Below are 24,042 nucleotides of genomic sequence, written 5' to 3' on the forward strand. Positions count from 1 at the left end.
CAGAGTTCTTTAAAGTAAAACTCCTAAAGAACTAGAAGGAAAAAGAAAAGAGAAAATCAAAAAATACTAATAATAAATCTGAAGTCAGAGGGAAAGGAAACAGCAAAGAAAGGAAAAGCAAACTCTTTCAGATTATCAGATTATATGCTATTACTTTACTCGAGATATGCCAGGATCATAGCTAAGAGACAACTGGACTGGTGGTCTGTGCTGCAACCACCCAGAATCCTAGCAGGAAGACTGAGGGAAGGAGGGTCACAGCCAGAAGCATCTCCCTCCTCTCAACCAAGAGGGAAATGAACCTGTCTATGCACCATGCAATCCATCACACACATTATCGAGTATAAACATACCACAACCATGAATATCCTACACTGACTGAACTGTTCTGTTCTACAGGTTTGGTTTTACTTTAAGCTATTTCCCTTAGCTTCTATTAGCCTCTTCAATATGTAGACTCTTAAACATCAGGACAGTTGATAAATTGTAGATTCTATATCAAAACCCGTTATCATTCATCATTGAATCCACCATCAGACCAGGCCAGCCACCAGGGGATGAAGATTTGCTGAGGCACATTCCATTATTACACCAACATCCCAATATTGGATAGGTCTATAAGCTTCTCCATTAACTAAACTCTGCTTACTCAGTCCTCTCCCTCTCCTACTGTTAACATGTCCCTCTAGTCTACCATCCCACTCGCCATGTGAGTGACCCTTATTATCAAGAGCTCTTCTCCTTTACACAAACCCCTAATTCCCACTACTTCTGCCCACATTCTCATCCTTATTTAGATCTGCTCTCATCCAGGGCCAGAGAGAGGGGCGAGCACTCTCCCAGCTCTTCCTCTGCTGCGTTTACACTGCTCCTCCATGAAAACACTCTCGCCTTCTTGAGTTCGTGGCCCTCACTAATCCTCGTCCCCATCCAGGCCTCCTGGCAACACTCGCTTTTGAGAGTCTGAACTCTGGCTTACAGCTTTCTTGCCAATATTCTCAAGGATTCCCCTTCAGTGTTGTGGATGTTTGTTCTAATATGGCCTCACAGTTACCCTATCTCTGCTCAATCCAGGACTCTACCTTCAATACCCTGCCTTTATCCAACTTTGCGATAACAGGCTTAAAATTTCTCCAACTCACCCTGAAATCTGAAACCCTCCTGTCTATCACAGACCATCTTTCCACCCTTCTACTTCATCACTCCAGTCCTACTTTTTATTCTCATGGTGATTTCTATTCTTCAACTGTCCCAATCAATCCATTGTTCATGAATATCATTCCCAGTACGGGTTCATTTGCCTCTCTGCCTCTCTGGATACCATGGCCTATGACTTCAACAAAACTTGTATTATCACTCTAGATGTCTTACCCTTCCGACTGCTGGCCATGTGTGCCTTGTCAGTCTCCCAAGCTGAATCTCCCACATCTGCTTTCTCTATTCCTAGTCCTAGGTTCTTAAAACTTGCAGAAAGTTCCACAGAATGTTGGACATTTCCCCTGCAAAGACAAGCCATTAAGCATCAGGTAGCCCTTGACTACTGTCTGGAAACTTCTTTGCTCTCTTCTTATATAGTCAGCTCTCCTATAATCTAGAAATTACTTGCAATAGGCTCTGCATAGATGTATTTTTTTATCCCTTCCCTTAACCAGCACTCTTAAATTAAAACATAGTCTACAATCACTATGCACCCATTTCTTTATGCTACACTCACTCCTTAAGGGAACCTATTGGCTCTCTTCCTACCACGTTAATGAAATTTAAGGAAGTTCATCAATTATATTATTTTTCTTTTTAAGTTCTCAAATTCTTTGACTCCAATAAACTCCTGACCTGGCCACACAGCCTGCTGACAAGAGCGCAGACCTGACTGGGGGACACAGCCTGGCTCAGGCGTATCTCTCACGCAGCAGAGGTGAGTTGGACGCCATAATCCCAAGACAGGCACCCACATGGCAGCAGACCAGCCAGCCAGCCCAGACCCACCTAGCTGACAAGCCCAGCTGTCGCCAGTCAATCAACAACACTCAGACTCTGCTTTCCCGATAGAGGACAGAGACAACCTCTGGTCTTTCAGTTTACAAGAACCACCCCATGTTTCCTCCTCTGTACTAGATCCTCCAGGGCCTAGACTATGCACTGGATTCGGTTCCCTGCTTGGCAATGAAACTTTATCCCTCAGTACTCAATTCTCTTTAACAGCTCTTTTCACCTACATCTTCCTACAGAATGCCTTAAAAGTGATGATATCTGTATTGCAACATTTGCTATTTATATTTCAATATCGGTCAAGATTACTTCTCATGAATTTTCTTGCCCCACATGTTAACCTAGCCTAGTCATCCTGACCTGGTGACTTTTCTGAAGGGAGTTCACTCATTTACATGTCTAGTGGAGTGTCACTGAGGACCTCACATGTTCCACATACTACAGGAACTGCTGGTCTTACAAAGATGAGTTAGATGTGATGCCCTGCCCTCAAAGAGGTCACAGTGTAGAGGAACAAAGAGGCCAGCAAGAAAGGACTATTAACAGTGAGACAATGACCGTGAGAAATGAGCACACAAAGTATTCTGCAAGCAGAGAGGAGGAGGACCAACTCTCCTTGGGGTAGTCAGGAGACCTCTACTTATATTCCTAAGTAGACTGTAATCCAACTCTTCTGTTACTATTTCTTTTTCTTTCTTTATGGGCCATTATTATATTTGTAATGCAATCTAACCAGAATGTCTGATAACAAAATGATTTCTATTATTAACATGTATTTTTTTTAACCTCTAATATATGCTTAGAGTACATTAACCTACACTCCTCTATTTCTCTTGTTAAAATGAGACCAAAATTTTATTTTCAGTAGGACAGTACACAGAAGAATCCCATGTTTTAAGTCTGTATATGCAATATGCCCACTAGAACCCTGAACATCAGCAGCGGGCATCCCATGTGTGCATGTATGTGGGTGCTTTCCTGGAGGGAGGCATGTACATATACACTGCTACGGCAAATCTTGTGTATCCTTCCTGTTGTAGTCAGTCCACAAAATAAAGCTCAACAATACATTTGGAACACTTGTAGTAGTTTTCTGCCAGGCATCCTAGAAACACCTCTTTTTTGCAACATACTCCCATCCACAGGTAAAGCAGAAGATGCCATGTTTCTATGATGTGACTCCTCATGTGCGCTCTCTAGACACAGTGACCGGAGATGATCCCATGACTCAAGCAAGAGCAACCAACATTCTCCCTGTGAGTTTGGGAATTTATAAAGGTCACTTTCCCTCTTGGGGTCTGCATGGCAATATGCAAAACTTGGGAGCTTTTGGTAGCAATATTCCACCATGTCAATCAAAGAAGAGAGGAAGCATGTCCACAGCAAGAGAGTAAAGCAAAGCAGAAGACGCATTGAAGAGGACCTGAAATAGGATTCCCAAGCTTCTCACAGTGCTCCCAGCTCCAGGCCCATCCCTGACCTGGGATTCCTTGAGATATCCAACTGTCTTTCCAACAAATTTTCCTTTTTGCTTAAGCTCAAATTGAGTTTTTGTAACTTGCTAATAAAAGAATGCTGAGTAATAAAACTCTATATAATCAGTTACAATAGGATGAAGAGATCACTTGGCCAGTGTAGGTTGTGCATCCAAGAGATTGGCCAAGGAAAATGAAAACCCTCCTTGGTTGTCATAGCCAATTCAGAATACATAATGAATCTGGAGGATAGAGACTATAGAGCTATTATTACCCTAAACCTTAAAGTCATCCTTCACTCTGTGATCTTCTGCTTCCCCAGCATTACTTTTTCCTATCTTTTGTCCCTCACCAAGTCCTACCAATTCTTCCTTTAAAATGCCTTTCATATCTCTACTACCCTATCCATTTAAATCATAACTACTCTAGACCAGAGTTTCTTAGCTAAATGGACCCCCTGCTTCCAGTCTCCTCATGCCCACATAGTTTGCATGCTTTTCTCAGGCAGATTATAAAAATTATACGTCATGCCTCCTGCCTTTAAACTGCCAGTGGCTCTTATTCTTCTTTTTTTTTGGGGGGGGGTGAGAAAGATCAGCTCTGAACTAACATCCATGCTAATCCTCCTCTTTTTGCCGAGGAAGACTGGCCCTGGGCTAACATCTGTGCCCATCTTTCTCCTCTTTATATGGGATGCCGCCACAGCATGGCCTGACAAGCGGTGCCTCAGTGCTCGCCCGGGATCCAAACCCAGGCCGCCAGCAGCGGAGCGCATGCACTTAACTGCTACACCACGGGGCCGGCCCAGTGGCTCTTATTCTTAACTGAACGAAATCTTAAAATTTAGCCAGGCATCAATCTCTTTCACAATCTAGTGTCCATCTACCTCTCAAACTTACATATCACGTCTCCCTTCTATGACTTCTGAATATCTCATCAATTTAACTGCCACCATCAGAGTGAGTACAATATGTCAGGCACTGTTCGTATGATTTTATATACATAATCTCCTGTAATACTTATACCAACTGTGATGGTTTTCAAATGAGTCTACAAATTCTTTGACACTACTCCCACTGAAAGATGGAGTCTATGTCTTCTCCACTAGAATCTGGGCCAACCTGGGTTTATAACTAACAGAATGCACTGAAAGCGACATTGTTTAACTTCTTAGGCTAGGTCAGAAAGGGTAATACAGCCTCTGCCTTGCTAAAAGGAAGAGAGGAAAAAAAAAAAGATTGTGACTAATATAATCTACATAACCATTTATAATGGGATGAACAGGCAGCAAAATCTCTCGGTACACTCACTGTTGAAGGCCTGAGTCACTAGCAACAAATCTGACAACATTAGGACACCATACTGCAAGGAAGCTCAGGCCACAGAGAGACCATCATAAATGGTCCAGCTCAGAGCCCCAACTGAGGGCCCAGACAACAGCCAACATCAAGTAAAGACATTTAGTGAAGATGTCCCTAGATGATTCCAGCCCTCCGCTTGTGAAGTCAACCCCTCCCCAGCCATTGAGCATCCGCAGCCAAGAAATCACAGAGCAGAGAGGAGTCACTCCCTGTTCTGTACTGCCCATACTCCTGACGCACTGAACCCGTGGTCATAAAAAATGACTGTTTATTGCTAAGTTTCAGATTGGTTTCTAATTCAGCAACATCAATTGGAACCAATTTTGATACCTGGAAGTGGGACAATGCCCTAACAAAAGCCATAAAATATGTGGTATTGGCTTTTGGGACTGGATTACGGGCAAAAGCTGAAAGATCCTTGAGGGGATCCTTGAGCAGAAGCTTTACGGACCTTGAGGAAGCCGTTGGTGAGGGCTTGAAGGATATTAAGGCAAATGTATTGGAAGCTGAAGGAAAGGGACTTTTGTTACGTGGTGGAAGAAAGTTTGGCAACACTGTTGCCTGTAGTACCATGAAAACGAGAAATATAACTATTAAACTATGTTTTCCAGCTGAGAAGATTTCCAGGCGGGACATTGAAAGTGCCAGCTGACTTCTACTCACTGGTCATGAAAAATGCGAAAAAGGACAGATGAGCTAAAGAACAAATTGTCTAGTTTCTAAGCAAAATTTAGAAGAAACAGAAAAGAGCCAGGACTTGCTGTGCTTGAAATTAAAACTCTTTATCCTTCCCAGCCTCTCCAGATGGCAAAAGATTCTCAAAGTAAGAAACAGCCTCAGGAAAAAAAAAATCCAGGTCACCATCAGGAAAACATGGTTTAAAGATGAAGCCAAGGATGTGACTTCAGAAACTTGTAAGACTTCACAAACTCTTAAAGTGATGCCCCATAGACCTTTTCAAAAAGACAAACAGTTCTCTGAGGATCTTAAGGGCATGCCTCATAGACCCTCTCTTAAATAATAGAGCACCAAATAATGGTAAGGGCAAAAGCCTCAAGGTAGACAAAGGTTCATCTCAAAGAGACCTGTAAGTATAGTTTTGTATAATGGGAGGATATAACTTGATACATAAAAAGCCAACAGTCTTTTACTTAATTATATCTATTTGGCCTCGAAGCAACAGAGACAACAGAAAACAAAAACAGGCCTTTGAAACCTCCAACTTTTTACTGATAGGAAGCAAGCTGAGAAGGCTATTCAATTACAAACATGAACTACTTTCTAGTCGGAAAAGAAAAGATGCCTTAGAAGGCAAAACTAAGAGCCCAAAGGGGGCCAAGCACTAGGAAGAACAAGTCACAGGGAGCAGCACGGAGCCATACTTAAGGAACTACCACTATGTTGCCAGTTGGATTTCAGAATTGCTATGGGCGAGTCACTGCTGTATCTTCCTATTTTCTCCATTCTTGAATGGAAAGATCTATTGCAATAATTATATTCTCGTCTCACCATTGTCTGTTGGGAGGGGAGAGGGGATAGAAAATTTGTCTCTTCCGTTAACAGATCTTCAGAGAGAGAGAAACAATGCCCAAGAAACCAAATCCAAGTAGTCTCACCTGCACCTGGACCTAAATTAGATGGTAAGATCCCGGACCTGAAACTTGAGCCTAAAATTGTAAAGGAATGAGACCTATTGGTGAGTATATTTTGTATGTGGGATGAATGTAAATAATTTGTGGCCGGAGAGCAGACTGTGCTGATTTTAAAACAAATCCAATTCTTTGACACTCCCCATTAAGAGGTGGGATCCATGCCCTGTTCTATGAAATCAGGACCCCCTGGGTGACTCACTTGTGACTATCAGTATGCTATAGAAGTGACGTTGTGTGACGTCTGAAGATAAGTCAGAAAGGTCACTCAGCGTCCCTCCAGTTCCTCTGGAGCTATGAACTACCACGTCAGAAATCCAACCACTTCGAGGCCATGTGCTTTAAGCAAGCCCAGGCCACATGTAAATGCTATGGCCAGCAGCCCCTGCTGACATCCCAGAAGACTGACAGAACAACCACCAGACACATTAGCAAATATGGTCCAGATGATTCTGGCCTCCAGCTGTCATGTCAACCCCAATCATCAAGTCTCCCCAGCTGAGCCTCCGATGTCACTGAGCAGAGACAAAGTATCCCCACTGTGCCCTTCCAAATTCCTGACCCACTGAAACTTTGAGCATAATAAAATGGCTGTTTTATGCCACTAAATTCTGGAGTAGTTTGTTATGCCATGATAGTAACCAGAACAATATTGTAAAGGAAGAATTCATACTTGCAGTTTTCAAATAATAAAACCAGGATAAAGAAAGGTTAATTAACCGAGGTCACAGAGAAGCAAAGCAAAAATTCTAAAACAGACCCATCTAACTCTAAAATCCATGTTTATAACCATAATGCTACACTCTCTCCTACGGATATCCCTATGTCTTTGCCTTTTCTTATTAACTTTTCCCCAACAAGGATTATACGCACATATCATCTGCTTCTCTAAAAGCAAACCATCATTCAGGGTCATATTAAATCTTATCTCTTCCATGAATCACATGCCCAGACTCCAGCCTTTAGCAGTCTCTCCCTCTTCCTAACTGTCTTGAACTTATTTTCTACAACTTTCATTTGACTATTAGTGAATGCTAGTATCACTAATTCACGATTAGTGAATTCATTGCTTTTCTGATGCACATTCCTTGGCTACCCTCTTGAATTATGTTCCTAGACAAGGGTTGAAAACACAGAATCTACAGAATCTACCGAGTCAAAGCAGGTAATACACAACAGTGAAGAGGACTAGGGGCAGACGAACAAGCAGTTACACTGGGAAGCAAATGCCCCACGTGAACGGGTCGGCCGCCACCCGGCTCCAGCACGCCGACTGTCTTCGTGGCATACATCGCCTCCCGCCATACTATACGATTATTTGGTTATTGTCACTGTCTCCTCATTAGAAGGTAAGTTTCCTGAGAGCGGGAACTCTGTCTGCTTTGTTCACTGCTGTATCACCAGAGCCTAGAACAATATCTGATGCTCAGTCAATAAATATCCATTGGAGGAATATATGAATGAACAAATATTGCCAAGTGGGAATGTGGGCTCAATGTCACAAGATTTTCCAATTTTTCAAGAAAAGCCAAAAATAAATAATTTCACATGCAATGTCCCAATTTCTAAATGTTGGCAACTAATTAGAAAAACGTTAAGCCATTTTAGGGATAAACACGTCTGCAGGCTTGGGTTCAATCTGAAAGCCACATTTGCAATCACTGTACTGAAGGATCTTAGACATTTTTATCTTTCTAGTTTCTCAAGACAGTGCCTTACAAAGTGTAGATAACTTGATAAGCAAATAATGATGCTGCTTCAGATATGCACACCTGAGGCTCTGACACAATTCAGCCCTGAGTGTTTAAGATGCTACTCACGTGACTCTCTCACATTCCGAAGGAAACGGCTTCAGCTCCTGTCCCATGACCTCCTGAACTTCACATGACCATCCTACACCCAAGACTCTAAAGCTAAACTTCCACTCCTTCCAGCTGTTAAGAGTGCAGAAATGTCTCCCATGTGATCCCAGTAATAAAGAGGAAAGGCAGTGAAAAGAAAACAGATTGGATTTCCAAGGGGTGACAGGAGAAGAGAGCCAAGCTTTAAGCTATATTTTCACAGTTGATAAGCAAGGGCTCCTCAATGGCAACTTTGTTTTACTTTTTACTATTCTTAGTATTTTTAGATTCTGCAATCTAAAAACTCGTTTCAGTTGACGTTTTGATGTGCTCTAGTAGAATGTTTTATCTTTTCCACATAAAAATTTAGTAGGAATTTTAAAATGTTTACTAATTACTTAGATTCTTAACTCTAATAAAAAGTCACATCTAAATAATTAGAGTATGTCTGGTTTTAAACATGGGTCACTTAGCAACAAGCGTAATTGTGTAGGGCTGAGAACACTTTTAAGATACTTTAAAGACAACATCCTAGGAAAAAATATTTCCAGGGGACCCTATGCTGCTACCTGACCCACAAGTCAATCATCAACTTCTGAAGACGTGGAAGGAAATGAGATGTCTTGGTGTTCCTTTTCTGTGTACGGTCCAGTGCACAGCTTTAAAATATCCATAGGAGACATCAACAAACATCAGAGGAATTCAACAAATCAGAGGATTATGAGTCTGAAAGAATAAAATGTCTTCTAGCCCTCTATAGCCAGCAGTTAGGACATTATTTTAATGATTATGTAGATGAATCCACTATATGCAGTTCTTCAATAATGGCATTAATTTTGTATGCAGGCAGGTTTTTTTTTAAATAGGTTTCATAGTGATTCAAATTGAAAGTAATAGTGTGAAAAATTTAATTAGCCAAAGCTATTTTTCAAAATTTAGGTTATTATAGAGCTATCAACTTCCTACAGAATAAGAATATAGATTTCTATTCACTTCTTTTGTTATGTTTGAGCAACATTGAACGCGATGGCCACTGGGTGGGAGAATCATTACCTGAGTGCTCTTATAGACACACAGGTGAGATGGTGGATCAGAGCTCTGAGGGCACAGCTCTGAGGGCACGGGGGGGAGGCCCAACGTTGGGGATCCTTATAGACACACAGGTGAGATGATGGATCAGAGCTCTGAGGGCACGGGGGGAAGCCCAACATTGGGGATCCTTATAGACACACAGGTGAGATGGTGGATCAGAGCTCTGAGGGCACAGGGGGGAAGCCCAACATTGGGGATCCTTATACACACACAGGTGAGATGATGGATCAGAGCTCTGAGGGCACAGGGGGGAAGCCCAACATTGGGGATCCTTATAGACACACAGGTGAGATGGTGGATCAGAGCTCTGAGGGCACGGGGGGAAGCCCAACATTGGGGATCCTTATAGACACACAGGTGAGATGGTGGATCAGAGCTCTGAGGGCACAGAGGGGAGCCCAGCGTTGGGGACGGCAGAACAACAGAAGTTTGTCATGTGGCTCCACCACCTGCTTACTTTTATTTTTTTTTTGTGAGGAAAATCAGGCCTGAGCTAACATCTGCCAATCCTCCTCTTTTTTGCTGAGGAAGACTGGCCCTGGGCTAACATCCATGCCCATCTTCCTCCACTTTATATGGGACTCCACCACAGCATGGCTTGACAAGCAGTGCGTCGGTGCGCGCCTGGGATCTGAACTCCGGGCCACTGCAGTGGAGCGCACACACTTAATCGCTACGCCACGGGGCTGGCCCCTTACTTTTTGACCCTGTGCAAGTTACTTATCTCTTTAAACCTCAATTTACTCAGTTGGAAAAATGGAATCACAATACTTTGCTTTAGGGTTAACATTAAATTAAATTAAAATTAAAATAAATGCATATTTATTGTGTAAGCCATTGAAATGAGGGGGAAATTGTTAACTCAGCATGGCCTGACCTAGCCTGACTAATGCCATTCAGTAGCTGCAAGAAGTGCCTAGAACACCATGGTGTCACGATGGTAGCTGTCAGAGAGAGTCCAGTTGATTCTGATTATAAGAGACTGTGAACTCTCCAGGGTTCCTATATATCACCCTTCCCTGAGAACATATTTCTATAGGCTTGGGTGTTATGGGCTACAAGAAGCTTTACACCATACAGAAATTCTAGTATACTGGCAGAACTTATGCACAAAAATGTTCACTGAGTATTGTTGTTAATCACTGAAAATCAGAAAAATTAAAATGTTCATCTATAGGAGGATGACAAATTTTGATATACTCATTCAACCATTCTATCCAGATAAACCACAAAAACATAATTTTAAGCAAAAAATAAAATGAAATAAGTTGCAGAATCATATCTATAATATAAAACCACTTATATAAAATTTTAAAGCCTGGCATGTATTGTTAACAGATACATACATACTTAATAATTGTGTGATATTATGCATGGAAATGGCAAATGCCAGTTTCAGGACAGTGGTCATCTCTAAGGGAAGAGACAAAGCAATAGACTCAGGCAGGTGTACAAAGAGGGCTTCAACTCTGTCCAGTACGTTTTACTCTCTCAAAAATTAAATTAGACTGAGGCAAAGATCGTAAAGTGTTCAGATTCTATACACTGGCTAGTGAGTATATGGAGTTTATTATATTATTTCCATATTTTCTGCATATTTGAAATATTTCACAAGAAAAAGAAGCAGCCTTCCCAGTCACATAAATAAAAACAGGTAATTTCCCAAAACAGACAACAGCTATTTCAGAGAAACTCGGGAGATGAAGAGGGACACGGATGGCGGGGGTGGGAGAGGTGGTGCAGGGAGTAAGAGGGCTGGGTATAGAAGAGATGCTCCTCTCTGACTCTCTGAAACCAAGAAGGTAATCCCACCCCTCAAGGGTTAAGGAAAGAATTCAGAAGTATAAGATATGAAGAGGATAGCAATGATTCACTGTTAATCCAGAAATCAGGTTACTTTACAGAGTGTACATTATCCAAAAACATCATTAAGCTTAAAATACTTACTACAACCCCACTCTTGGTGGTAGTTTCTCTGTATGTGAAGTTGCAAATTGCCCAGGCTAAATAATATGTGGACATGAGAGGGGTCTGTGAAAAGTGATCCGTAACCCATCCATCTTCCTCAAACACAGAAGTTTCCACTGGCATATTGGATAAAGATAAATAGGTTGCTTGATGCTTGATGCTGATTTTGAAAGTAGCCTTGTAGATGGGCTCGTCAAAACAAGGAAATGCCTTTCTGGCATGTGTAGGCGAAAACTGAGTAATACCAAGGAATCTGGAAAAAAGAAAATGACATTCTCAATCACGTTTCCAGCTTGAGTTAAGTTATGACCACTTTACATGCTTCTGCTGATAAAATATTTTTGCCAAATTGCAATATACTTTTTTTTCTGAACCAAACTTAAGTGCATGAATAACATGAAAGCACAATTCATATATATTTCCCCAACCGTAAAAATTCATCAGGGAAGTTGCTGTCTCAATTAAATTCTCTAAACTCAGAGCAGTGCTTTCTAGATGAAACATTACATTTTACAGAAAAACAACACATTGGTATCACATTGGCAAATACTGGAAAATAACGGTTCTCCTTTTTGGTGTGCCTCCCTTTCCTCCCTGAAGCTGTACAACAAGTGAAGACAGTGAAACCAAAGCCCAAAATCTGTCATCAGATGCAGGTAGGACATAGACCATAACTGGGAAACATCTGTGCCCTCACATTTCAGCAAGACACAACTTGATTTTTGTTAAGAAAAAGGACTTTGAAACTTGACAAAACTTGGTCTGAATTCTGGCTCCACAACATTCTTACACATATCATCTCGGGCAATTACTAAATTTCCCTAAGGTGTCGTTGTCCATTGCTTAAAAGGAAATAATGAAGCCTAACTCAAAAAGTATTGTAAGGCTTATGGGGCAAAAAGAGGAGGTAAAAGACCATTACTGTGAACAGATGAACTGCACCCAGCAGGCAGTTGACAAACGGAGGCCAGAGAATAAACGGCAGCCACTGATTCACAATATCTTCAACCCTTCTTGGAGTGCTATAACATATGTTCATATGGAATAATCCAGAGACCATTGATTTTTACTACTCACAATATGTATTTATTATATAAATTTTAAATTATATATTATATGTTAATAATAAATATAAATTAATATAATATCTATATAATAAACATGCCAATGTGTGTATATGTATAAATATATACGAAATATATTTAACGTCCTCAAGTTTTCAGATCAAGCTGCAAAGTTGCATCTCACTAAACTCTAACTTAGAAGAAACCTCTACATTCTTTCATGGTTTTTGGTTACAAATGAAAATACTCAAATTAACTAGTTTAAGAAGGACACTCTTTCAACTGAAAAAAGAGGTTGTTATTTATGAAAACATTCATGACAAAAGTTAAACTTTTTGAATAATACTGGTTACGAAACTTGATCTAAGGCAAGGCAGTATCAGGCCTTTGTGAAACGTGACTGAGTTCTACAGTAATTTCTTGTGAAGGCTCTTTCCCCATACGAAGTTCTGACTCCACCCCTCTCCACCATCCACAGTGCACATGGTTAATCTAACAGGGCGCACTTTTCCCCTGAGCCCGAACTTGGCCTCAAAATTATTCTCAGCACAGTGCTTCAGGCAGCTGCTTCCAATCAACAGAGGCTGACGTGTATATTGAATCGTATTGGCTATCCCTGGCTCAAACCATGAGATGTAAATGTTTTTACCATTTTAAAGTTTTGAAGCTTACATTTATCATTAACAGACTGCATTTTTAAAGCTTAGTTTTGAAATAGAGAAGAATAAAACATTTTTAAGACTAATTGTATACTTACTCTCAGAGAGAGGGTTTTCCAGAGTTATCCTGGAAACAGTACTGGGCTGCTACATACCAGGTTTAGGTAAATCATTTAACTGCCCGAGCCTATTTTTTCATTAGTAGAAGGAAAATAACAATGTTTTCTAGGCCTTCCTTACAAAACAGTCGAGATGATAAAATAAGATGATATATGGGAAAGAAGTTTTAACTATAAATCTTCAGACAAATATAAGGTTAAGGTTGGAGGCAATCTTAGAAACAAATTGTCCAGCTCTTGCAAATTTCTAAAATGAAAAAGTAGTTCCAGTGAGGTTAAATGATGGGCCCAAAGTTACACAGGCTATTAGTGCAAAGCTGGGTCTAGAATTCACATTTTGTGTGTCTGAGTAGAAGGTAATTAGATTTCAAAAACAGTAAAATTAATCTTTAGTCATAATTTATTAACAATGTTTTAACTGTTGGTAACAAAGGCTCTCCTTTCCAAATTTGCCAGCATCGTGGTACTATTTTTCCTTGTTATTTTCTACTGATAGTGATCGTTTTCCTTAATGAAATGTCAGTACCTTTTAGTGAAAATGCAGCCGTTTACAATCTCCTCTTCATGGCTTTGTCTTACATAATGTTCTTGCATCTTATCTTTCAATCTTATTAATTAAAGTGTCCATTGAGCTTGGTATTTCTCTACTGAGGGTATTTAAAAGATACCTATGGGATTTCATATATGAGAAAAAGTGTTTCCTTTTAACTTTCAAAAATCTGAGAACTCCAATTTGTCACTGAGCAAATAAATATTGTCTCCTATGTATGAGTACTTCACAGTATTAGGTACATGGTAGGATTTTTTAAAAAAGATATAACCATTTTTGTCCTTAAGGTCTCTGCAATCTAATTAAAAAGAAAAAAATATATGTATACATAAAAAACAACTAATACTAGGGAAGAGTTCTACAAGAGTTCAACAGGGAGGTTGTAATGAGAATGTACTAGTCATTAGGTAAAAATCAAAGATGTCTTTGGCATTAAGTAATTAATGGGCAGGAATTTATTAGATGTAGAAGATCTAAATAACTCTGGGCTGATAAGATATTAATAAACCAAATATTTATGCAGAAGAATCACATTGTGCAGTCTCTTTTTGCCTTACATAGTAAGTAAATATGTTAGTAAAGCCAGGAATTTAAATGACTGATTCTTAGGGCTGAAAGGAATTATAAAGAACATGTAGTGACTTTTTCTGCAATTAATATTCTTAATGAATTCATACACACAGTATATATCTATGCGCAGAGGGCCAACATATATTCTGATAATGTCTAAATGAGGAAATACCAATTTCACAGTCTGGCACCTGAGGATGATTGCAATTGAATTTCAATTCAGTATTCAGGAAATCAAAAGAAGTCCCTCGGTAAAGAAGAGCAGTTGGACTAGATTACATTTAAGGCCTTTTCCAAGCTTGAGATCAGATAACCGAACAAAAAATAAGAATAAAATATCCCCTGAATTTGATGAGGTTATTTTAAAAATAGTAAATTACACTACCACTAAATAGCTTTTTACTACAAACTCTGTAATGCATTTGCTTCTCTTAATCGTTCATTTTTGAGTGTTCAATACTGAGAAGAAAAAGATATATATGCTTCCTTCCCTCAAGGAGTTTATACTCTAATAAAAGAAATTAAACATATACCTAAAGAGGTATCATACAAAAATCCATGACAAAAAGGGAAAACATGTGAAGAAGTTACATTCTCCTAAAGCAGGGTCTCTCCATCCCTGCCCCCCGACGTTCAAGGTTGCATAGTTATTTGTCGTCAGGGGCTGTCATGTGCACTGGAGGACATTTAGCAGCATCCTTGGCCTCTACCACTAGATGCCAGGAGCACCTCCTCCCCCCAGTTGTGACAACCAAAATATCTCCAGACACTGCAGATGTCCCCTGGGGGGCAAAACTGGCCCAGTTGAGAACCACAGGACTTAAGAACTGAAGGAAGGCTTTATGGAGGAGGAAGTAGTGAACCTTCTTTAAGGTTCAGGAAAGGATGGAGAAGTGAGCAGTTGGCTACAGGTAGCACAGAAATAAGCCTTTAGAAAAGCTTTGACTCACACATGAAGTTGGTGCCCTGTCTGCTGTCTTACAGACTCTGGTGTCGTCAGATCTCAGTATTGCCAGTCCTTTTCCAACACCTCGCTCACCCTGGATGCCCTCCTTTCTAACAAAGAGAGCCAGTCTCAGGCTTGTCTGCTGGGCTTCAAAAATATAATTTTGTCTTCGCTGTATGTATTTTAGGGTTGCCTTCAATTGATGGAAATGAGACTTCTTTTCTGCTTACTGTCATTAAACACATCAAAGAGGCCTCTAGAGAAGGTGATTTGGAGCAGAAAATAATGAGCTTGGTTTCTGAGTAAATTTGAGGTGAGTTTAAGGTGGTAGCAGGACACCAAGTAGAAGAAATACAAAACATTAACTAAAAATAGAAAGCACTTTAATATACGGTCTGGATATGAAATACATATGTAAATACAGCAAGAAGTAAAATAACACAGCAGGAAGCAGAAGGTAATGGGGACAAGTATTTTGTTTTTCTACTGCTTTCTTAAACAAAATCATTTTTATCTTTTAATGAATCCTTCTATTATCATAAAAATTTCCACTTCCAAAAGTGACAACCTGGAAGCGTTGTTCCAAGAATGTCACTTTAGCATAACCAGAAAAACATGGATAATATACATGCATTTTAATTCTCTTCTATCTAAAATAAATTACTTGATTTCTTAACAACTTGTCTATTTGACATTTTGGTTGTGCTAAGAGGGAGAGCTTAAAGCTCTCTGTTGCCTCTGAAGGATATAGAGAATTGATTTCTTCTTATTTCTGCGGAAGTTCACTAGGCAAGCTACTTGTGTCAAGTCATTATGATAAGATTCAGTAGAAGTAATGCATTAACGTTGGTTGATATTGCCAACAAATTACAGTGTGTGATACAAAACAATTTCTGTTCCATTATTTTCAGATTGCCTTTTTATAAAGTTAAAATATGCAGAGGAAACAAACATTTGCATAACACTGTTAGTACTCAGATTGATTCTTTTGATTTTTCACTGTGGAACCCACCAAAACCAAGAGAACCTCACAAATGGCATGATGTATTTGAGAGGTTTCCACTTGGGCCACATCTACGCACACCACACGTACAGCACAGTGAAAAATGATCTTCAAACTTGCTTCAATTGCAATCTGCCTGGTGTTGGCAATAGTTTCAGATTGGTAATGAAAACTCCCAAGATCTAAAGAAAAGTTCCAATGGACCATTTAGTTACTATTCAACTGTTTGTAGTAAAGGGACTCAGTTACAAGGTCATGGAAGTTACACGTGTCCCATTTAAAGTTAAGGTTGTTAATCAAAATGCAAATTATTACTCAACGACAAAACATTTTAAGCCAAAATGGGTCGTTGTTTAGACTGTGTGCCTTTATGTACTTCAATGAGTCATTAAGCCTCTGCCATTTCAGAAGAGAAGTACTCCTGCTGAATATTCAGTGCTCTAACAAGTGTGCAGTCTACTTTTTTTTAAATAACCATTCTAGTAAACTAAAAACATAATGCAATAATGCCAGCAATATGTACGTAGGAAGTGATGCATATGTGAATAATCGTGTTATAAAAACAGGGCATAATATTCATAACTGTTTTCCTATTTATGTACTAAACACTCATCAACGAATCCTGAGTACTTGATCACCATCGATGAAGAGTATCATAAATGCTCTAAAATTACTTTCCCAGGCCATAACATTAGGTTTTCAGAAGAATAAATAAATTAGCATCTGAGATTCATTTATTTAATATTGGAAAAAGGCAAAGCATGCCTTCTTATGAAGTGCTGGTACCGTCAGAGCTCACAGAAAGTCGTGAGAACAGGATCTAATGACTCACGAGCCTTTCCCTCCTACTGGGGGTTCTCTATGTGCTGTGCTGGCTCCACTCCTGACCCTCCAGTCTCTGGTTTGTGCTGTTGTCACTGCTGACAGAGAGAGTGCCATATCAAGAGAGCTGTGTGTTCCTTCCGTTTCACACACTCTTCCTGCTCCTTCAGCCCTCTCCATCTCTCGGGGTCTGGACAAGCATGGGGTTTCTCTAGCTGTGAAATACCATAGCCTTTCTGCTGGCTCTCTTCTTCACCGTGGAAGCGCTCTGCTTCCCACCGCACCCCCCCCCCATCTTCAATTACCAATTGTCAGATGTTGTTCTAAGTGCTTTATTACTTAACTCATGTCATCTTCACAGTAACTTTATGAAGTAGGGTATCATTACCTCCATTTTCCAGATGAGGACACTAGACCCAGAACTATTAGGAAACTTGGCCAAGGTCATAAAGCCAGTAAGTGGCACAGTCAGGACATGAACCCAGGTAGTCTGGTTCCAGAGTCCTGAACACACTAGACACACACACTTCTGCATCCAGCAACACAACCAAAAGTGGCTGAACCTATTTTTAAAAGAGATGAAAAGTAAACAACAGCAGTAATTTTAAAACTTCATTCTTTTTCCATCCTCTTATTTTTTTTTTTTGAATTGTGCAGTCATGAGGAAAGATCTGAATAAACTAAAACTTCCACCTGAAAGTTAACCTAGGTCTGCACTGGCAGGAATCAGTTCACCCCTGTCCCTGCACAACTAGTTCCAGAGCTCCTTAGGCCCTGGAGCCACTATTTCAGAGCCTGAGAAGGTGCACCTGGAGGCAGGGAGGGCAGGAGGGTGAGCCCGAGGCCCTTCGCCCCAATTCAGCTACACCCAATCTTGCCAATCTTACTCTACCTCACAGCCCCATCACTTCCATCCAGCTGTGCTTGTGTGAATTATTTCAGATTGTCCTGGAAACTGAGAAAAGCAGGAGTATTTTTCACCTTTATATTCTTCCAAATTCTACGTAGTAAAATACTGTCAGAGAGAGCATCCACTGTCTAGAGGCAAAAAGCAAGATTGATTGGGACTTTGAAAAACTCTGGAGGAACCCAGGCACTATTGTAAATCTGAAAGGATGTAAAGGATGCACAAATAATTAAAAGGATGATGAGGATGATAACAATCACGAGGATTATTGCTGCTGGTGGGTGGGAGAATGAGCACCGGGTGACGAGGGACGCCCTTCCTAACAGACTGGGACATATCTATGTATGAAAGGTAAACTATTTCTTCCTTGCTCTTTTATGTCATTCTTTGAAGTCATGCTTAAAGAAGTGAGTCCTATTCTTGTAATCTTATCTACCAAATGTCACCATCCTCAAGCAAACCTAAACTGTTGCCCTGAACTGTTGTCTCAAGTCCATCCACATACACAGTGGCAAAAATTGGTTTGAGGAAATAAACATGTTTTGCAAACCAAACAAATACCAGGAAACCAGGCACAGGTCCATCTTGGTTTGAAAGAGATCCAGAGATGATAGGCCCTGTTTGGAGTCACTTTGAATAAATAAAAACAGGTGCACTAGTTTAACTCTTTCAAAGGAAGTGTATACTTTATTACTATCCACAGTGATCAAATCAGATGGCACCAGGGAAAACACAGCCAGAAAAATGCCAACTGTATGGGTTTTCCTCCTGAATGAGTCATTATTAAATGGTCAAGCTTTTTTTTTTTTTTTAATATTTTCCAGATTTGGTTACTGGTGGCCTTCTGAATTACAACCGAAATCCAGCACTGCACTCTGTTTGGCATTTAGTATGTGTGCCAGACATAAAAACAGTGAGCTGGGTCCATTAAGGACTCATATCAACAGTTTTCACAGAAACAAACAGTTCTCACAGATTTTCAGTTCAGAGCCTCCCAGAGACGGATAAAAGGCCATCTACCCCAACTTGCTCACGTAAAGATATCTCCTCCCCAGAATGAATGGGAGAAATGAGGCTGCTTCCAACAGAAAAACAATGTGGTGGTTTTCTTCTTTTTATTAAATATCATGATTATTAATTCATTCCAGAAAAAGTACAAGGCATCAGATCATGTACACTAATGCCACAAAAGATCAAATGCCCACCTGTCATGTCCTCTGTGCTCTCCATAAGACTTTTGCAAAAGAGTTTTTTGCAACTGTCTTTGAGAACCACAATGTTATTTTCCCATTTTACTTGGAGATCATGGTTTCTCCTAAATAATCCTTAATAGATAAACACCTCCTATTTTCATCGTCTCCTGTCACTGTGGCGTGTTATAGACCCAACTGTAGTTTGTCAAAGAAAAACAGTCTCCCTTTTGAAAGTGAGTAAAATGTTCATTTACTTTGGGTAGATTTCTTCTTTCAATTTGACCATCTGGATCTAAATTGAGGTACCCTACTTTGAACATGGGTATGCTCACCATCTGGCCACCCCAAAGCGGCAATTACTTCAGGTAAATGAACATTTCACCAAATTCCAAGCAAGCATATTCTAAGGTAGGATACCACGGCGTAAATACACACCCTCTTTATCTGCCTGTTACACACCTATTTGGGGAAAAAGTGAATATGTGCTCTGCCTAATAGAGATAAGTTATTGCTGTGTGTAAACATTTAAAATTTAAGAGAATCTATTTATTTTCAATATTCGACAAGTGGTTGTTGAATTTTCCCTTCAGCCAAACCATCAACTAAGAGGAGAGGATTTGCCTCAAGCAGAGGAACGGCGGGCTTCGCTGGGAAGCTTGTCTTCCAGCCTTTCCCTGCTGCAGTATGGGAACCAGGAGAAGCAAGTCTTCCCTGCAGGACAAAACCAGGCCCCTCCAACACCCAGTGGGCGATGAAACCTGCCAGGAGCAAAGCTGTACAGCACACGGTGGAATCTAATCTTCCTGCCCTCAGCCAGGTTCTCTCTCAGACCTCTGAGGAGCGAGTCAAGGAATCAGATTGACTGGGTATTGATGAGCTGTTTCCACATGGGCTAAGTAAAGTGGACTAAACCGTAGTATTGCTCTTTTAAATATTTCAGGTTGCTCAATGTGACTGCCCATTGGAAAATTAAATATTTATTTTCATTACAGAAATCATCCAGTAATTAAATTGGCAAAAATTATGACTAACTAAAGACCAAGACATTTAATCATTAATCAAGCGAAAATCTAAGTTTGCATCTCTGTCCTTTTGAAAGCACGTTTTAAAATGTCAATTTACATTCCATTTGGGCGACAAAATCATCACCAATAAAAGTCCAACCCTGAGTTCCTGATATTGCTGTGTTTAAAATTCTCCAAGTAGCCACAGTAAGAACAACAACCAAAAAAATAAAGGTTTAATATACGTAATGTTGACATAATTGTGAAATGATTTATGAGATTTCTCTTGCCTTATCAACTCCAGTAGAAACATCCAAGAAATTATCATATTCACTCTGGAATTGAAGGAAAAAAAAAAGAAAAGAGGAACAAGGACTTTCTCCACGATGCTGTTCGGAAACACTGAATCCTGCATTTCTCTTGGGATGCAGAGTTTAGCCACATGTGCACTAGGTAAAACTCTCGACCAAGTGATTTACATCTTTGGGATAAAGCGCAGGAGATTATTTGAATACAAATATCCACAAGGGGTGCGAGAACTCAGTCAGGGGTCGAGCAGAGAGCTGGTCTTTCAAAGATGCCTGTTAATTTGAAAGCACTGACTGAAACAAGCTCAGTTCCACCAAATATATTTTGGCGTGGTTCAAAAAACAGGATTTGTTGGAAGTATTTATTTCACCACAGCAAGCTTTATCAGTAATAATATGCAACTCCCATTACCAACATTTTGACATTACAAGTTTGTCTCTAAACCTAACATTCAAATTTACCTTCTATAACTTTTCCCCATATTTGATAGGATTGTGGGTTTAAAAACACACGTTTAATCTGTACTCTTTAGAATACGTTGGCAGAAGTGATGGAAGGGAGTTTTAAATTATCCACATCTGATCTTAGGAGTTTGAAAGTCAATAATTTACATATTCACTTATAGGAGGCTTTAAGTGTCATACAAATACTAAAGCCCTGGGCAGCTCATTTATACAAAGTCATTTCACAGCTTCCTATACATAATAAAACGTTTGTGTTCTCCCATAACACACTGAAATTTCCCCAGCCTCTCATATAATAACATCTTCCGAGAGTTTCCGGACACCAGGAGCCCTGGTCCAGGGATCAGAAAACCAAAGTTCGAGTCCCAGCTCTCCCCGGACCAGCCTGCTGACCTCAGGCCCCCTGGGCTGCTCTGAGCCCAAGTTTTCTGCTGTTGCCAGAATCACTTGAGAACAGGCAAGGCTCTGCCAGTGGCATCATGACTAATCTCCAACCTGCCACCACTTCTAAGGTTGTCAATTTCATTTCTAAGTTCATTTTAGTTGTTCGCCGGCCCTATAGTCATTTAATTGACCAAAGTTAGGGCGAAAAGCAAGAATCACTTGTTTATTCATTCACCAATATGCTTGAAGGGCTTACGACCACTGGACACTCATCACAGCTAACCTTTATGGTGGAGCCTCTGTATGCCAGGTATCGGGCTAAGCGCTTGTCAGTGCATTAGCTCAGGGACACCTACAACAACTCCTGGGGGATGGTATTATTATTACCAGCCCCAAGTTAAAAGTAGAAGTGCAGGCTCTGGAGCAAGAGTGCCTGGGTCTAAATACCTGCTTTGTGGGCTCACTGTGTGACAAGTCACCTGACTTCCCTGTGCCCCACTCCCCCACCTGTAAAACCAGCAGTGTTGATAGCACCTATCCTATAGGGTTCCTGTAAGATTGAGTTAATCCAACCTGCTCAGTAAGCACTGGTGGTAGTCATTGTCAGGAACTGGTGACTTAGCTTAATCAGCTTCCTCAAGGTTCACCGGAACCAGAGTTGCAGCTGGGATTCAAACCCAGTTCTGTTGGACTACAAAGTCTGAGCTCTAAACAAGGGGTGAAAAGCCCCACAGCCTCTCAAAGAAATAAAACCGAATACTGCCCAAATCTAAAAAGCATCAAAGACACTCACTAACAAGGCATTGGATTCTGGAGCCAGCTTTCCCTGCTTTCAGCACTGGAGTCATCCCCAGAGGCAGCAACGCACGAACAATCGGAGTCACTGCCTTAGGCGGGAGCCGGCAGCACCTGCGAGGGCATTTCTCGCCGGCATTGGCCACGGCAGCCGCCACCCGCGCTCCTGCCGCATTAGTCTGTCACCGCACCGGCTCTTACTGCTCCGAATCTCAACTTTCAGTTCTGGGAAACTTTATGCAGCCACAGCCCATCCTCTGCTGCGCGCCTGCCAGTTCACAGGCGAGGCGGACCTGTTGGAGGGGCGGCCTGGATGGTGCCCTGTCCTGCCCTGCCCTCTTCCCGGGATGCGCGGCTGCCCTGGCCTCTGGCGCTCACGTATTTTCCCTCGACGGTAACTCGGCAGGCTTTTCATGTCACCCACGCACGGCTCACATTACACACTACCCTTTAAAAAAAGAGCTGTGCGCCCCTGCTGGGTAAGGAACTCTGACCGGCGGAGCGGGGATTCCACAATAGGGGAGGGGGTGGCATTCATTGTTCGGCACTGGTGAGTTCGTGGAGTTGGCAGCAGTGAGAACCTAGGCATCTTGCAGACCCCGAGGGTCCTGGGTGACGGTGCCACCCCACCTTCGCTTCCTTCCCCCACCCCTCGCTTCCCGGTATCGGAAGCCAGCGGGTCCCGGGGGTCGCCGGCGCCCAGCAGTGAGAGCAGCCCGGCGGGGTGGGGCGGTGCCGGGGACCGCCTCCCTCCTACCTTCTCTCCCCGTGGAGCACGTAGGAGCTGCGGAAGAAGCCCAGGAGCTCGTTCTCGATCAGGGCGTTGTAGATGATCTTCAGGTTGTAATTCCTCTGCGCGTCCAGGGTCCTATTCAGCACCACCACCAAGACCTGGGTCTGCGGGTAGAGGAAGAAGCCGGCCACTGGGACAGCCCCGGCCACCCGGTCCTCGGCCACCTGCACCTTCTCGACCGCCACCCGGGAGGCGTGCAGCACGACGTAGCGGGTGGCGTTCCGGCACGCGATCTCCACGTTGACCTCCCCGGAGAAGGTGAAGTTCTCCATGAAGGCGGTGAGCATCAGATTGTAGTGCAGCGGCTTGAGGTGGCCCGACAGGCGCGGCTGCGTCCAAGGCTGCCACCGCTCGCGCTCCTCCTCCGACGGCGGCGGGGCAGACGGGGTCCCGGGGGCGGCCTCCCCGCCTGCCTCCGGCTGCGCGGAGTCCCCGCCGGCGTGGTGGTCGCGCCGGGCCGCCCCCGGAAGGCTCCGGTTGCCGCCGCGCGCCGGGAAGCCGGCGGGGCCGCCGTCGGCGCCGGGCGTCGCGCTCGCCCCACACTCGGCGAAGCGCAGGCTGAGCAGCACCGCGAGCGTGGTGACCGCGAGCAGCGCCACGATGGACACGGCGAAGGCCAGCACGAGCCGCTTGTGCACCGTGATGTGGCGCTCGGTGGTGCGGGGTCGCACCCCGGCGGAGTCCGCCCACGGGTCCGAGAGCCCCCTGCCGCCGGCCTGGAGCCCGGCGCCGTTCTCCCCCATCGTGGCCGCGAAGGGTGATCTTTTCTCAGCCCCCTCCTCCTCCTCCTTCTTCTTCCTCTTCTTTTTCTTCTTCTTCTTTTTCTTCTCCTCCTCTTGCTCCCCCCGCTCGCCGTCCAGAGCCATCACAGTGCCTCCTCCTCCTCCCCCGCCCTCTCCGGCACCCCCCGCGGGAGAGGCACCCGGGCCAGCGCAGACATTAGAGAGCGCACGCGGGCCGAGGGCGCGACGCCAGCTGGGCCCCTGGGGATGCTGGCCCGGGTTCTTTTAAGCTGGGTTCGGGCCGCAGGCGACAGGAGCGTCGCCCCCCATCAGCCCCGCCTCTCTCCGGACGCCGGCGGCCGG

At 42.5% G+C, this 24,042-nt stretch overlaps 1 protein-coding gene across 1 annotated transcript in view; it reads right to left on the reverse strand.

The window, feature by feature from the left end:
* Positions 1-23,823, reverse strand: part of TRHDE (thyrotropin releasing hormone degrading enzyme) — a 345,581-nt gene extending 321,758 nt beyond the window's left edge. The window contains exons 1-2 of the mRNA XM_004417871.3: positions 22,922-23,823; positions 11,355-11,628 (exon numbers count right to left, since the gene is read on the reverse strand). Coding sequence (XP_004417928.2) covers positions 11,355-11,628; positions 22,922-23,823 — 1,176 coding nt within the window. The remainder of the gene's footprint in view (positions 1-11,354; positions 11,629-22,921) is intronic.
* Positions 23,824-24,042: the final 219 nt, after the last annotated feature.

Source organism: Ceratotherium simum, chromosome 25, assembly GCF_057802395.1.
Source record: "Ceratotherium simum simum isolate JZ-2026a chromosome 25, ASM5780239v1, whole genome shotgun sequence".
NCBI classification, from domain to species: Eukaryota; Metazoa; Chordata; class Mammalia; order Perissodactyla; family Rhinocerotidae; genus Ceratotherium; species Ceratotherium simum.